At 40.1% G+C, this 17452-nt stretch overlaps 1 protein-coding gene across 1 annotated transcript; it reads left to right on the forward strand.

Moving 5' to 3' along the window:
- The first annotated feature begins 430 nt into the window (after positions 1–430).
- LOC127668504 (STAM-binding protein-like) lies at positions 431–17452 on the forward strand. Its single transcript, XM_052162140.1, has 8 exons — positions 431–462; positions 531–634; positions 1753–1877; positions 2628–2765; positions 6843–6955; positions 7707–7824; positions 12774–12870; positions 17310–17452. Exons 1-8 carry the CDS (start codon positions 431–433, stop codon positions 17450–17452), a joined length of 870 nt encoding a protein of 289 aa, XP_052018100.1.

Here is a 17452-nt window from a genome sequence, read left to right on the forward strand (position 1 = left end):
TGTGCAGTGTCTTTGAAGTGTGAGTCAATGACAGGGCTCCCTCTGTAATCCAATCAACACACAGGAACATGCACACACACACACACACACACACACACACACACACACAATGTCATGGCATACTAAGAAGACTGAGACCTAACTTTATTAAAAACAGGAAAAGAGTAAGGTAGAAGAATGGATTTTCCAAAACACCAGTGATATTGGCCCTAGGCTGAAATGTCAGACTTTAACGGAACTACACTTTGTTCATATCTGGGCTGAAAAGACGTTTCTTCCAAAATTTGAAGTAGTGGCCTAAATTCTTTTCCTTTCCTACAGAAGAAGAAGGAAGAAGAAGAACTGTCCAAGAAGGCATCATTCTTGGAAGAAAAAAGGAAGACCAGAACGCGAATTTCAAAATGGGCTTCCTTTCCTTTTCTAAAACGGTATGGTTGTCAAGAAAAATAAGCAAGGTGGGAGGTGGGCGCTGGAGCACCAATTTCATCAAAGGAAGCTCAGCCTTATTCAGTAACAACTGGAACTTTCAGCGAAACAGTGGTGCCTTCAGCAAAGGAAGCCTGTGATGAAGCAGCTCAAACAACATCACCAGCTGCCAAGGAGGCTGCAGAAACCGGCACCTTAGAATGTCCAGGTGAGTCATCATCGTTTTCTTACTTGGACAAGCCTTGTGTAGAAGTTGTTCAAATTGCATCTGGGTCAGGAAAACGGAGTGAGACTGAAGCTCACCAGTAAGGTAAGGCAGAGGTGCTGGACAGGTGCCTCAAGTCTGGAACACTGGGCCCCACACGGAATCCTGAATCTCCTGCCATGTGCTCAGTCTTCTGCTTCCATGGATCTGCTGGCTATGCTGTGGTAACAGAACCTCATGAGATAAGTGCTGCTTTTATCTGTCTTGACAACCTGACTGTCTCGTCAGCATGTGGAGACAGAGCAATATTTCCATATGTATCTGTCAGATGTTGTTAAAAAATTTCTGAGCTTTCCCTCCAGTTCAGAGACCACATGGGTCTCCCTCGTCCTTAAAACATTGCAAGATTGTGGACAGATTGTGGTAGTCTGACCCTAAGATAAGAAACTGTGTATGTATTTGTGCTCTCTGCATCCTCTTATTACCTGAAGGATTTATTCACAGCCTCACAGATCTAGCATAAATGCTCCATATGATTGAGCATAACCACAGCTGGCTTCTTCAAGATGGATTCTATAGAATAAGTGTAGTTTGACTCAATGCATGCCAGGATGTCACAGATTGTAAGTCATTTGTGTGAGTCAATATCTAAGGCAACATCCAGGTGGACACAGGAAAATACAAGTCTAGACTTCAGAGCGTAAATGCCAAAAAATCTGGAGATATGAATGAAGATCCAAGGAGACCTGTCTCTGCCAGGAGAAACACAGAAGAAGTTTTGCTTTTCTCTGACAGTATAGCTCCTTGAATGCTTATGGTGTTCTACTCAGTTAGGAGATGACTTTGTCCAATGAAGACTTTCACAGAGAAATTTTATATCAGCTCAGAGTCACATCCAAAAATATTGCTCCATCCACTTAAGCAGACAGTAAAGCCCATGGCCCCTTCTCCCAGACACCAGTAACCAGAGCTTGGAGTAAAACTCCCTGCCTATCATGAGGAGGGGGATGAAGAAAAGAATCTCAATGACTTTGCATTACTTTCCTAGGGTGATAGGCTTGAGTTCTCCTCAGGGATACCAGGCCCTGTCTCCTCATACTTTTCTCTCTTTTCCATTACAGTTGAGAAGGGCAGAGGCCTGCGCCAGGTGGTCCTCCCTCATGATTTGTGCGATAAATTCCTCACTGCAGCAGGAATGAACACCAAGAAAAAAATAGAGACATGTGGTGTTCTATGTGGAGCCCTGGTAAAGATATAAACACTTCTTATTTGAGGCTGTTGTTTTCTCCTTAACTTTACATGACTCTCAGGGAACATATCTAGGGTCTCTATCCATACACATCACCTTCCAGGAGGAACTATGGGTGACAAGGCTGGCCATCTTGTATTGGATGACTTTGTATTTGGTTGCTTTAGAGAGTCTTTTGAAATGAACAACGTGGTTCAATGCTATAGATAGAAATGTTCATTCTAGATGGGGGCTAGTGCCAGAAATTCCAGGCACTGGCAAACTGAGGCTGGAATCTTCTTACAAGTTCAAATGAGCCTCAGCGTCAGAGTTCTATATTACCTACAGGTAAAAGAACGCAGACAGAAAGCAGAAATGCAGGTAGCCAGGCATAAGTCCCGGAAACAGACAAGTTGCCTAGTTGTAACCAGAAATCAATGGCTTTTAGGTCCTGGTCTGAGTATCTACTCTGGTAAGCTTTTGAGCACTAGTTTCCTAGGCATCTCTGGACTCCTGAGCAATCCTACTGGCTGCTACTGGAAAGACTCTAAGCCCAGGAGGTGTCAAGCTGGACATCTACATTTCTACTCAACATCTGTTCCTTTTTAACTGTATCTCAGCAAAGCACAAGAGTAGCCAAGAATTTGAAACCACAAAGGGAGAAAGAAAAATGAGATTCATGCACTTTCTGGTCTGGGGCCTATTGTGTGTGAGAGAGAATGGGTCTGAGACCTCCAAGAGTTGTAACAAGTTGTTTTCTCCTGGCAGGTTGGGGAGGAGTATCACATCAGCCATATCCTCATTCCTGTCCAGGAAGGAGGCCCAGATTATTGCTGTGCAAAGCATGAGGAGGACCTCTTCTTTATTCAAGAAGGACTGGGACTTATTACATTAGGATGGATACATGTAAGCAAAAGGACCTCTGGGAATGAGGGTTCCTTTTCTGTTTCTTCGAAACAGCCTACCTAAAACTTGCTGTGCACAGAGTCAATTCATTCCAGATCATCGGCTCTTAGCATATATAATCAATAGTGTGCAGTTCAAATCAAAGGAGCATTTCCTAGCACTTTTACAGCTCTTTCTATTTTATGTTTACTAGGAGTAATTGTTCAAACTTTCAAATTCATGTTAATCTGCGTGGAGAATGGTAGCTTGCCAGGATATATGAGAAAATGTATATAGACCATATACCTAAAAGGTGTAGAAATGAAACTTAAGTAAGCCAAGAGTGTCTGTTCTAATGATTGTAGTTTTTATTTATGAAGAAGTACTTCCTTTGAGTACACTGAAATGATCTTACATGCAAGATTTTGAAGTGTTTGAACATGTTTGGACTTGTTTGGACTTTCAAGAAAACACATTTACTTGCCGAGAGAGTCCCTTGGATGATTCTGTTATTTTCAAAGACTGAAGTTCACAAAACTATTGAATTTATTCTAACAACGAATATAAGCCCCAAGAAGGAGCATTACTTGTGTTTTTTGTGAGATCAAAAACTTCTAGTCAGACCTTGGGAAGTGCTGATGCTCTTCATTCCAATTGTATAAATTCTTCCTGCTGTGCCAAATTCAACAATATATTATGGCCAGCTGATATTGGCCTTTTGTGGCTTGGGACTCAAAAGGGAAATCACACATAAAATGAGCACCAGGTCACATGAGACAAAATGCACAATATACTTCAAGTGAGAAATATAGGACAGTGAGGGTTGCAGAGGAAGAGCTGTCACATGTAAAGTGACATGATGACTTGGGAGGAGGAGCCCAAAAAATTTATGGGAGAGGGGATAGCATTGGAGAGAGATACACTGAGATCCTATATCAGTGAGCATTTCTGTTGGCTGGGATTTGCGGTTTGTTTTGGAAATGGATGCCTGATCTTCACATATATAACCAAAGAGAACCCTGGCATACCTTGTCTAGGATGGGATGTAAAAATAGAGAGTGATTTGGAGTAAAGAGAAAACTCTGGACTATTCAGAGCAAAAGAATGATGTAACCAACGCCATACTCCAGAAGTTAAAATTAAGGAGTTGAAGGGCTCCTTGGGAAGGGAATGTCAGGTGTGGTTTGGGAGCTTATACCATGGAATGAGGATAAGAAGGTGATAGTCTTGTTTGTGTGTGTAGGAGGGATCAGGGTAATTCAGATACTCAGGCAATAGGGGTAGAGGCTGAGGAGTCAGACTGGGCAGGATTTCAATTGGGCTCATGGAGTTAGACGTGCTCCTCTCATAAACATGAATAGGGTTGCAGAAGAGGACAGATCTTGACAGCAGGGTTCAGTTATACTGTTTGGAATTGAAGGCACATGTTAGATATTCCAACTGCATCAACGTTGGGAGGATGTTGTGAGAAGCCTAGAGAGGGACCTGAGCCACGTGCAGGTGGCTCAGGAACCTGGTAAATAGGGAGAACTGGCTGCAAGAGAAACAATTCCCTGGCAGATTAGGTGAATGTCTAATGAGGAAAGCAGTGTGTATAGGGATGAAGAAGAAACAAGGGTGAAGGAGAACTGGATAGGATGTTCTCAGAAGCCGCATAACAGGGATGCAGGAAGAATGACTTCAGGATTTGACCTGCTGGAGTTCTGAGGATATTGACTTAATGCTTTCTAAGTCATGGTGGACAGAGATTGCAATGTTCAATAATGTCATAAAATCTGGGTGTACTGTCACACTCCTGGACTCCCAGCATTCGGGACAATAAGACTTGTAGGTAGGGAATTTGGTGCCAACTTGAGTGAACTGTAATATTGTGCCTCAAAACAAGAAGTCACTTGATTAGGAATTGGTCAATGTGGAGTCTGTCATAACGGTCATACTGAAGCAGGCATCTAGGACCTAGAATCTAGGGGAATTTGAAGTGAGAAGGCTGCTCTTAGGAAATGGGTTAGCAGATTACTGACATGTAGGACCTGAGAGATGGTTTGGACATGGTATCTTCTTGTTTGTTGTTTTCTTCAATTTTTCTTTGATTTCACTTTAGTTGTCAAAGGCTTGATGTTTTAAATTATAGCATAGCTGTGAGTATACATATGTAAAAAGAGTTGGGGTTGCAAATTGGTACAACCACTCTGGAAATCAGTTGGGCAGTTCCTCAGAAAACTGGGCACATCACTTCCGGAAGATTCTGCTATACCCTCTCCTGGGCATATACCCAGAGGATTCCCTACCATGTAATAAGGATACAAGCTCCACTATATTCATAGCAGCCCTATTTATAATAGCCAGAAACTGGAAAGAACCCAGGTATTCCTCAGCAGAAGAATGGGTGCAAAAAATGTGGTATATACACAATGGAGTACTATTCAGCCATTAGAAACAATGAATTCATGAAATTCTTAGGCAAATGGATGGAGCTGGAGAACATCATACACTAAGTGAAGTAAGCCAGTCTCAAATGATCAATCATGGTATTCACTCACTAATAAGTGGATATTAACCTAGAAAACTGGAATACCAAAAACATAATCCACATGAAATGAGGTACAAAAAGAACGGAGGAGTGGCCCCTGGTTCTGGAAAGACTCAATGTAGCAGTATAGGGCAAAACCAGAGCAGGGAAGTGGGAAGGGGAGGGTGGGAGAACAGGGGGATTGAAAGGGGCTTATGGGACTTCTGGGGAGTGGGGGTCCAGAAAAGGGAAAATCATTTGAAATGTAAATAAAAATATATTGAATAAAAAAAGGAAAAAATAAGTTACAGCTTAGTTGTGAGTGTACATACATAAATAGAGTTGTTAAATGGCTCAAGGTGGAAGCATCTATATGCATAGACAACTTAGAAATGAAAATCTGCAAAAAGCCTGCTCCAAATTTCTCATTTCCTTCCTCTGAAATTGAAACCTCTCTTGATCTCACCATGTCTTCCTCCATTTTATATATGAACCTCCTCAATTCTAGTAGTACTTCGCCTTCATTGGGCAGAAATGTAACTTTTTTTAACTAGGTTGCAACCATTACTCTCTGTAAGATTACTATCTGTAAGTGGGGACTCATGCATGTATTTGTCCGATGGGTAGTTACATCTGGTAACCCAGTGAGAATGGAAGGGAAGTAAAGGAAAGAGTATGATCGTGTGAGTAGTACAGTACCACATCAGAAGGAGTGTAGTAGCTCCTCTTCACATAGGGAGAAATCCCATGGGTCTCAGAGGAAGGATTCAATGTCAACAGCTGCATTCCCAGAGAGATTGTTGAAGTAGTCATCAGAAAAAAATGATGAATTAATCAGTGTGCTGTTGGCAGGAAGGAAGCAGAGATGGGTTAAACGTGAAAGACAAAACTTGAAATAGTTACTGTCTAGACATCAGGTTTATGTAGGCATGGATGATCAAAAGGAAGTGACACTATTAGAGGATGTGGCCTTGTTGGAGTAGGAGTCTCATTCTTGGAGGAAGTGTGTCACTTTGGGCATGAACTCTGAAACCCTTCTTCCTTCCTGTGAGATTTTGTGTTCCTGTTTGCTTTTCAAACAAGATGTAGAACTCTCTGCTCATCTGGCACCATGTTTGCCAGGATGATGCCATGCTATCTGCTATGATGATAATGGACTGAAGTTCTGGACCTGTAAGGGAGCCCTGATTAAATAGTGTTCTATATAAGTCTTGCATTGGTCATGGTGCCCATTCACAAAATTGAAAACAAAGAGACAGTAAATGAGAAAACTTTTTTTTAGTTTATGATGTTTCATTATGCATGCTAAGCAGGCACTTGGCCATGCCCATAGTGCCTTTACTGTATTTTTCATTAGATATATTACTTATTTACATTTCAAATAATTTTCTCTTTCCTCAGTTTATTTTGAATTTTATAATTTGCAGGACAAGGCAGATGGTTCAATTTTCCTTTTCCACATGACAGATGTGGGTTTGCATGGAGAGATTTTGGAAATCACAGGAGAGAACAGATTGTTCCCTTCCCTGGTGGATCAAGCATAGCTGACTGGGCTAACTTACAATTCTTGACTTCTTTTGTCTTCTCAGACCCATCCAACCCAGACAGCCTTTTTGTCAAGTGTAGATGTACACACACATTTTGCATACCAAACGATGCTCCCTGAATCCATAGCTGTGGTGTGTGCTCCCAAGTATAAACAGTAAGTATGTGAGATTCAAGTCTGGAATTTAGAATTACAAAATTGTCAATGGCTCCAAACTATTTAAAAATTGTCTATGTACAGAATGTCTTAATTGATTGCTATGAAAGCCTTCCTTTAAGGTGCATATTCTAATGATCACCAGCCACTCTTAAAAGATAAGATGACACCACTGCTGGTTTTCTAAGACAACCTCTCAAGTAATTTACTCAAGAGGCAGAGATTGAAGAAATTTTCAGAGTTTTACTTCTTTTATTTCCCAATTCTGTGTTATTCTGAATTCTTCAGGAGAGGTAGTGAATGAATGAATGAATGAATGAATGAATGAATGAATGAATAAGAAAGTATAGATGGAAGATCAGGGGGAAAGACATCAAAGAAAAAAGAAAGGAGAAACAATAAGAAACTAGTGGATAATTAAAACTAGGACATGGATGTCAAGGTCTAGGAGGAGGACAGCGTGGACCATAATCAATTACAATAGGCAGACATACTCCGCAGTTACTAAAATAGAAGGGAAACACTGTGCAAAGAAGATGAGAAGAGAGATAGGAGGTTTTGAGAGAGATGAGACGGTAAAAGAGAAAGAGGGAGAGACATCTATGAAAAAAGACATCTAAGAAAAAAAGAGAAATGAGTAAAAGAAAACAAACAAAAGAAAATGGTAGAGAGAAAGGTAGAAAAGAGAGACAGAGGAAACTAGGACTTGGAGGCAAATGTGTGCAACCGTGTCTGCCTTTTCTCATTTCAGAATTGGAATTTTCACACTGACACCTACTGGACTACAAGAAATATCCGATTGTCCACGGAGAGGGTTTCACACCCACAGACAGGACACAGCTCTCTTCTGTGTATGTATCTTTGTACAAGTAATCAAGGGCGTGTTTTCAGCAGGACACAGTGCTGATTGGGTTCATCATTTTTTCCTTACCCTCCTGGCAGTTCATCTTCACCACCCTCTTCTTAACAATTCACAATAACCAAATATCTAGGATTCAGGTATCAGTGGATAGAAGTTTTCTCATATTTGAAATCTAGTCATTGACTGTCTCTGAGATGCTAGTCCTTTCTGTCACTCAAACCTGATATCTGGGGTAACTAATAACATCAAGATAAGATTAAGGAAGCAAAACTTGAATGTACTTCAGGGTCAGAGTGTGAGAGCAGCATGCTTGAGGCTCTGAATTCCATCCCCAGTAACATGAGGAAAAGAACAAAGTATTAAATCTGTTAGCTTATTTAATGCTTTATCAATGTCATTAACTAGCTCGCAGTCAGTGATCTGAATGCAAATGAAAAATATGCAAGATAGGTTAATTATGCAAATTTTGACCATGAATTTTGTCTGGAAGAGTATGGTTCTAACTCTCTAGGGAGGTAGTTTCTTCTCCCATATTATTTTCTCTGGTCACACACTTAGTATGATCAGATCTTCGTGTGTCAGATCAGCCCCAGATAGCAAGATTCTTTCACTTTATTGCATATCAGCCAGGGCTCTTCCATTGAGTTTAGATTCAAAGGAAATGTAGCAACATAGTGAAAGGACCAGAACCTGTCCCATAAAATATATAAGAACCAGAAATTCAGTCACAGAGATCCAAAGTAATCTAAGATCCTATATCAGACTGCTAATTCCAAGAGTCAGTCTGTCTTTCTGTCTCTGTCTCTCTGTGTATGTGTGCTTTATATGTGTCATAATACATGTGTATATATATATATGTATATATATATATACATATCATTATACTCTTGATTATAACAAACAATTAAGACCTAATAAAATTTAAGATTTTTTTTGTAAAACATGTATATTTCTATGTTTCTTTCTGTACCATCATTGTGTAGACTAGTGAAAGCAGATACCATTTTCAGTTTAAGCCTGTTATCTGTGGGTTCAGTACCTGTAGTGCTGAGAAGAGTTTGTCAGATGCCCTAGATCTGGAGTCAGGTGATTGTGCAGTGCCTGCTTCCGTATAAGATCAGTGGATTCTGTTACACATTTTATCATCTCCCTTGTTCCCAGTAGAGTACTCTCATGGATCAAAAGCAGAGAACATTTTTCAGTCAGATGGGAGGAAGAAGATCCGAACAGATGTATTCTAAACTACATAGCTCTGCCTTGTAATATAACAATGTTAAGTATTGCAAAGTTGAAAGAGATTGCATGATTATAAAAAAAAGATGCCTAGAAATCTAATCCCAAGGTTCCAAGTTGTAACAACACTTTCTATTTCTGGCCAATGTAAAGCATACCGACAAAACCAGCAGCAGGACAGGTATAGCAGGTGAATCATGAGTTTAAAGCTATCTGACACTATGTAGCCAAACTGAGTCAGACTGATTACTCCTCATGTTTTTGTATGCCATATTTAAGCATTACTCAAAGACTATTAGATAAATTTTATCATCTGATTTATACAATGACTCCAATACTACACTGGACTTACTGATCCTTTTAATAAGGCAATATTTTGCAAGTGACTCTGGAAAATACATGCCAAGATATATGGTGACACACTGACGCTGATCATGAGGAGAACTAGGGAGGAGTACTGGGTCCCAGCCCCTTTCCCATAGCTGCCATCAACAAGATAATCTCACCTCTAAGATGAGAATTATTGCTCTACAGTTAGCTTTTTACATTAGAGGATTGTGACAGGGCTATGCAGTGAGATTGCTTGTGTTTTAAACTTTAGGCTCTCTATTCAGTTCCCAGCATTTCCACTTCTGGAATCTGCCAAAGTGCTCCTTTCCTATAATACAGCACTGGAGAGCAGGTGTCAGGAGTTTAACACCAAGATTCTTCTGTGCTCTCTAGGATATATGGTGTAGACTAGATCACATGAGACTTTCCTTTGCTATAATATAAAAAGTATAAGTTGTTTCAAAATTGGAGCTTACCATGACTAATCCACATTTCCTTTTCTCCAATTGCAGGACTGCAGTCATGTCACCACCCAGAACATCATGGTGACTGTCACAGATTTGAGATGAGTCAAATCCCAAACACCTTCAGTTGTGAGTGTGTGTGTGTGTGTGTGTGTGTGTGTATGTGTGTGTATGTGTGTGTGTGTACATGTGTGTATGCATGAGGACTTGTGCACATGTATGTCTCTCTCTCTCTGAGTGTTTTATACACATGAATGTGTTATATGCATGTATGTAGGATGGTATACATATCTGTTATGTTCAATGTGTTATACATGTTGCTTCTATCTCTTGAATGTTTAATCTACATCATGTATGTGTACCAGTCTGGATGGTTATACTTGGTGGCCAAAAGAAAACCTATCTTTTCTATATGAGGTTTATTTAAAGTTAGGATAGTATATTAGGAATTCATAACAATTAGAAATTTATTTTGTTATAAAACATATTTATTAAGAGGTTAAGACAATATTTTTGGCCATGAACCATGAGCATACATTGTATATAAGGATTCAGTACACCCAAAACTGGTCTGCATCATCTGTCACAGGGTAGATGTGGGACAGATTATAATTCCAAGACTCACTAACCAACTGCAGAAGGGAATCACCTCAAAGGTCCCAGACATCAGCCTACATTTTTCATCTACTCAGAATGTTGCTCTGAGAGAAATGGATTAATGAAGACTAAAGAGAATTTTCTGACTCAATAGAAACTTCGTTGCTTTTGGATTGACTTTAATCTGACATGAGTCGACCACCGGTATTCAGTTTCTAGTACAAACGGCATGATATGATGTCTCCCTACATGAGATTACTATAGTCTGGTACTGCAACATCATGGAAAACTGAAAAAGATGTATTTTCCAGAAAATATCCTAGGGATGTGTGTTTCTGCTAGGCTCCCTGAAGAACCTTTGAGGATGTGGTTTCAGGCTTATACTATTAAAGTGCTGACTTTGTTCTGTGATGTTCACTTCATATTGAATCTTCAGTTCATCACAGATGTGAAAAGAACTTTGGTAACAAAGTGACCACCTCTCAAACCCTGGAAGACAAGAGAAGATGACTACAGCCCTGTGCAATTTATCACATTTATAGAACATAAATAAGATGAGGAAGACTTTCTCCACTCCTCATACACCATGTCACCTGCTCCAGTTTGTCCAGTCCTACAACCAAGTTGTCCTGATGGATATACTACTGATTCAACAATCTTGCCACAAAACACAAGACAATACACCAGGGAAATCTGTCTGGCCTACACAGAGTAATGTGCTTGCCTGAACATGGTTCCTACAGCATGTGATTTCCCTGAATGCTTAATGACCTAATCAATGAGACTAGTACTTGCATCCACTTCACACAAAGATACTGTCCTCAACAAGAGATGGCAGGACAAACTCGCTGCTGGTGGCATGCTGGCAGAAAGAAGCTCACTATGACCTGTGGGTGGTCAACTATTCTATTCAATGCTTCTGACTTTGGCCCTGTTCAGAAGTGAAGCTAATCACTTGATGTTTCCCTCAAATTGCACAGAATCCTATTTAAAAAGAGAAATCTCTTCAACTATCATGTCTCCTTTAAATGTACATTTATTTTCTCTCTCTGTCTCTTTCTCTGTCTCTGTCTCTCTCTCTCTGTCTCTCTCTCTCTCTCTCTCTCTCTCTCTCTCTCTGTGTGTGTGTGTGTGTGTGTGTGTGTGTGTGTATGTGTGTGTGTGTGTGTTTCTGTATATGTGTTTATTGTTTTGCTTCTAGAGGACATATGCTAGAGGTTCTCTCAAGTTCAGGAGCACTTGAAGGCATCAGGTATTTTCTAATACTATGTTAGATTCCATGATCAAACTCTGCTTGTCAGGCATGGTGCTAAGGTCCTTGTCCCTGGAAACCAAGGGACATGTAGCATTTAAAAACAAAAACAAAAACAAAAAACATAAAACCTGCTGTGTTCAATCAGGTGTGTTGCATGTCTTCCCTGTGGTGTCCCATGGATGCTGGAAAAATTCTTCTCTCTCTACCCCTAAAGAAAAATGACTCCTCATACCCAAAACACTTGATATTATTAGCTGTTCTTATAAAGCTGGACTAGGAGCTTCTTTAATCTGTATGATAGCATGCTGTAAGGGCTTCACTTTTTAAAGGTATAGTGCAAGTAAACACAGTTGCTGGGCTTTTATGAGTGCAATGGCTTATCCTGTCCAGAACAGACGTTTTCAAAGCGCTCCTCCTCATCTTCCACCTTTTATACTGTTTATAGGTCATGTTATACCATGGCCTCTGAGTAGTTAGGTCTGGTGTGTATTTGTGTGATTTAAATGTCTCATTTGGGGTCAAACACTTAACATTTGCTCTCAGCAACTGGAGGTAATTACGGAAATAAGTATACATCTAAATAATCATCATCATCATCATCATAATAATAATAATGATGATGATGATGATGATGATGATGATAATGATGATAGTAATGATAAGGATAATGAGAGTAGTACAAATACAAGTAATAATGATAAAAAAACCAATGAGAGTAAATTAGTCTATACATTGACAGATCCCCCTGCAAAAGTTGTTTCTCTGACCTTTGGGAAAAGTAGCACTAATCTATGAACATGAACACATTCAGGAAGCAGTTTGAAAGTATGTCCAAAAAGACAGCAGTATGTCTTTCCATGATCTGTTATGTACCAGAGTGTGGGTTTAGGACCAGATTAAAGATCTAGGTATGGATTTCATCTTGTCTAATGGCCAAAATTTTAACCAGACCGTTTTGGTTACTGTTATAGCAAGACTGTCATGATTGAATCTGTAGGCATATCCTAACAAGCACGTTAGAATAATAGCAGATAAAATCCACTAGTAGTCAGAACATGACTTTTCTCCTGTTTATAGCACCACGCTTCACAGAGAATGCAAAGCAGCAGTCAGATGTCTACCAGACTCAGTTCATTTCTCTATGTACCAAGACTGAACTGTGGTTTCTTCAACAGTAGGTTCTTGCCATTTACTTCTGGTATGTAACCAAGAGAAATAGTACTAGCTTATATTGTTTCTGTAGCTTCAGGGTTCACTGAATAAAAGTACAAGGTGGGTTTCTCACTCCTGGGACTGAATTTTTTGATCACAATCATCAGTTGCTGAAACAAGCTGCAAGTGTTCACTGCAGAGGGTCTTCCCTTTAACTTAAGATTCATGGTCTCCAGCTTGGATATTGAAGCCTGTGGACAGGGTGATTCCTATTGGATCCTTAAGAGCAGCTAGGGTCTCACTAACCATTGCTATCTGAGAATAATGAACTCTCAATTATTTCCACAAGTCCACACTCAGCAAATGCATCATATATAAAGGCCACACTGATAACTGTTCCATCACTACAGCACGAGGTTTTCTTACCACTGGTCCCTTTGCATGTCTGTGCCTAGATGAGGACAGAAAGTGAATCTCTAAGTGTCCTTTTTGCAATGCTTACATTCCATTCCACATCTGTCCCAGACACACACTTTTTCTTCACTTCTCCTATTAGATCCTTCCCTATTATTCTCACCTCTCCTTGCTTGTTGGTCTAAGTGAAGACACAGATTAGGTCTTTTCATATCACAGCTGGCCCTGTACACACAGACACAACCCAATCCCCAGACTGACTTGCTGCTAGCCAGTGCAGAGTTGTGAGGTGGTACTATAAGTACAGGACTAGGCTGAGGGGCCAGGTCATCACTTGTAAATGGTACTAGATCAAAACATGAGGAGGACACAACGCATTCTGATCTCCAATGCTCTGCAGAGTACAAATTAATTTATGGACAGTGTATGAGGTTCCAGACATGGCTCATTCCAAAAAAAAATATCATTCAATATGGATCCTATTTGAGCTCATCTCTCATATATTTGTTCATAAGTTCTCTACTCAATTCCTAATTTTCTTGGGTAACCTTGGCTCTAGTAATGAATTCATATACCTACATATAGACCAAAAATTCACATGCGCAAAGTCTTCTGAGAAACAAAATAAATAGAAATCCTTAAACGTAGAACTCTATAAGCATTTACCTGCTCAAGAGCCTGCCTGGATTCCCTCAGTCTTGATGCATGTACCTGGATGTCGGGTGGGGGATCAGGCAGAGAACCCATGGGGAAGTAGAGAGTGTGGAGTTCTAGGGGAAGCTTAAAGTCCCTGAAAAACCCAAGACAGCAAGAGAAGGAGAACATGGAGCATTTTAACCAGTTGGGTAAGGACTTCCTACTCAGCCATTAGCTCTCCTTAATTTGAACCGGAGAAAGAATAATAGTATTTATGTTGTAGACTCTGAATGTGTTTTCTGGGGAGACCTTGTGGCAACAAGTTGAAGACCTGTTGGAGATATTGGAAGATAGGAAATCTTGCCAATTTTCCTATGGTTTAATCAGGTAAGTCACCCAGAAGACATCTCAAGTCCTGCTTCTTGGGATAGAGACAGAAATATACCAAGACATCTAGGTAGTTTGGTTTACATAGTTAGACCTGATCGAAAGTAAAGCCAATTCTAGAGAGGAGAGGAGGAATGTGTTGATATTTTGGTGATTCTCCATCAACAAGCAAAGAACCTCTCAGGTGATTTCATTAACACACTTAAAGAGCAGTGAATCCTCCTTGCTGCTGACATTTTCCTGTTAGCATAGTAAGAGGCATTTGTAGTCTATGAGATGTCAGGTACAGTGACATTTCTGAATGACAATCATGCCTTTTTTGCAGTAGAATTTCCATATAAGGCAGACTGGCAACATGATTTTCTTGCCTCAGCTTCAGTGAGGTTTGAGTGACAGTGATGTTGATGTTCTATTTAGGCCTGAGTTACTAATATAGCATGCTCAAGTTCTGGAGAACCAAACCTCACAAATCATCAATATAGGAACCAGAGGCTAAAAGATACTTCACAGTTAGGCAAAGGGACAGGTGACCAAAAAGAAATACTCATTGCTCACAAGCTGTGTTGCCATGTCTCTTAGACAACTTACCTTTAATTGGTCAAGAGAGATTCCGAGGGAGCAGAGTGATGAAGTTCTCCACAGACTGACTGGAGACAACTGAGGAGACAGAGATTCTAAGCTGAATGAAGTAAGTGGCATGCCTGTTGCTTTCTGTTGAGTGCCTCTCCCCTCTCTGCCTTGTGAGAGCACTATGCATCTACCTCCATCTGTGACACTGCTATCTTCATAGATGTACACGGCTGAAAGATTGGCCACCACACTGGTCATAGAGTTTGCATTCCGGGACCCTTAGCTATTTTATCCTGAGATATCTGAAAGAGAACATGATTGGACAGTGGTTGATGGAAGTCCAGGAAAAGGAGGAAGCAGTGGATGCCACAGTTATCATGAACTAATGCACAAGTCCTGTTTCTTGGCGGCTCAGGGCAGTTTCTCAAGTGTACAGTAGATTAAATGGCTATACAATTGTAAACAACCATTTTTCAGTATGTGTGTCTGCATGTGCCTCTCTGTCATGGGAGGTTTCTCCAATTGTGTGTGATACATGAGCATGTACAGAGATGAGGGTCTCCATGAGTGAGAGATTATGCTTGTAGATGTGAGTTTTCATACATGTGTACTTAGTTCTGTGTGGGCCTTCTCTGCCTCTATGCATACAGCACAAGCAATAAATCAAAGACTTTGTTCTCAGGGGCTCTATTGCTGCCCTGAGAGCCTGTTACCAAGGCTCAAATGGTATGTGAGCCAGAGAGAGATGTGAGAAGGCTGGGCTACACTTGTTAGGCAGGAAGGTCAATTGTGTTTGGAAGAGGGATGGAAGCTTCTCTGGATTCCTCTATGTAGGAAACCATGAAATTGTCTATCAGTTTAGTCATCCATACACCCAAGAAGCTGCATCACATACTGTTTTGCAGGTGTGTATTGTTGTGAGCATAGGTGAAAACAGGGCTTTTCACAGAGCAGCTTACAGCATAAATAAAACAGATTTCTGTATAGGTCAAAGCTGTAGGCATTTTGATGGGAGAGCTCATTTCAACTTACTTCAAGTTGTACAACAATCTACCTACCCATTTGGTTCTCACTGTTTACAGCTTTGTTCCCTATCTTCTGCTTCCATCAGTATCTTTTCATACTCCTGCATCTGATTTTGTCCCCAGTCTGTCCCCTGCCCTAGTCAATCCCAGTAGTTTTGATCTTTCTACTGGCTGTCAGATATTTATAATTAGCAATTAACAGTAAGACAGTGCCAGAATATCTCTTGGATTGCATCAGGCAATGACATTCATGTTTTGAGCAAAGTCAGCAAAATTTAAATCAGCAAAATTTAAAATCTAAAGCACAGTGATGGTTCAGAAATGACAGTATCAAACTCCTGCCATCACTTAGCTCTTTATCAGTACAGATTTAACAATTGAAAATACAGAGATGCACCTTCATATACAGTAAGGAATGTCACCTGATCAATGGGTGGATATGTGCACACAGCATGCAAATGTGGATGTCACAAGACAATTTCAGATGTTGCTTTATGTTACCTTCCACTTTCATGGTTGTGAGCCAGTTTATGAAGTACTAAAAACTACAGTCGGGTCTTCTGAAAGAGTAGTGCATGGTCTTAATCACTAAAGCATCTATCTAACCCTCACCTAAGATACTTCACATTTGTTTGTTTGTGTGTTGATATTGATCATAAAGGGATAAATGGTTGGAGGTCAGCAGATAATTTCAGGAAGGTGGTTTCTTTTAGATCTGTATATTGAATTTAAGAATGAAACTTAGGTTACCACACAGAATAGCTCAACAAAGTAAGATTTGGCAAACCAACAGAAGAAAAGAGCTCAAGAAACTGAGACATATTTTTACACATTCAGGAGTCCTATAAAATACTAAACTGGGAAGACTTTGCACACACCAATACACCCAATGTCTGCTGCCTCACCGTCGATGTGTACAAATAAGTTTTGATCAGTTGACTTAGAAGGCTTTGTTCTCCTTGTGTCTAGTCTATCCTATGGTAAGTATATTATTTATTCTTATTTTTCTACTTCAGGATTCCTTGAGCTCTGAGGAGGGGAATTTAATGGAGAAATCTCATATGGAGTTGGGTGCTGCTCTTTCTCCCTCTCTGTCTCTGACTCTTTCGGTCTCTGTCTCTCTCTATTTCTGCCTCTATCTCTTTTCTCTGTGTGTGTCTGTCTGTCTGTTGGACATTCTGTATGTATCTCCGTCCCTCTGCATACATAATGTCTGATTGTCTATCTTTGCATTTTTTCCCATCAGATGCATGAGAAACCGGGGAAGATCCTTGAGGACATGGGCACAGGGGGAAAGTTCCTGAACATAATATATATTCAATTAATGACTTCACTGTACCTTTTAAAATGGTAAAAAATGTAAAATGTAAAAATATAAATAATGATGCATTTGGAGCTTCTAATATGTGTATATTTACTTTCTTTAAAGAATTGGACACGGAAGGCCTCCGTTCTCTCATTCAGCTTGGGAAAGAAATACCAATGCTGCCATTACCCTTAGCAAGGCTGGATTTTTATAGACTGATTTTTAGAGCGGCTGTTCAGAACAGACTGCTTCTGGAACGCATGTAG

Source organism: Apodemus sylvaticus, chromosome 18 (genome assembly GCF_947179515.1).
Source record: "Apodemus sylvaticus chromosome 18, mApoSyl1.1, whole genome shotgun sequence".
NCBI classification, from domain to species: domain Eukaryota; kingdom Metazoa; phylum Chordata; class Mammalia; order Rodentia; family Muridae; genus Apodemus; species Apodemus sylvaticus.

Excerpts from the sequence above, each read along its gene's own strand:
- LOC127668504 (XM_052162140.1), top strand. The coding sequence starts at position 431 with ATGGTTGTCAAGAAAAATAAGCAAGGTGGGAG. Across the intron at positions 2,766-6,842 it reads TTACATTAGGATGGATACAT|ACCCATCCAACCCAGACAGC; the intron begins GTAAGCAAAAGG and ends TTGTCTTCTCAG. Across the intron at positions 12,871-17,309 it reads GAACTGTGGTTTCTTCAACA|AATTGGACACGGAAGGCCTC; the intron begins GTAGGTTCTTGC and ends CTTTCTTTAAAG.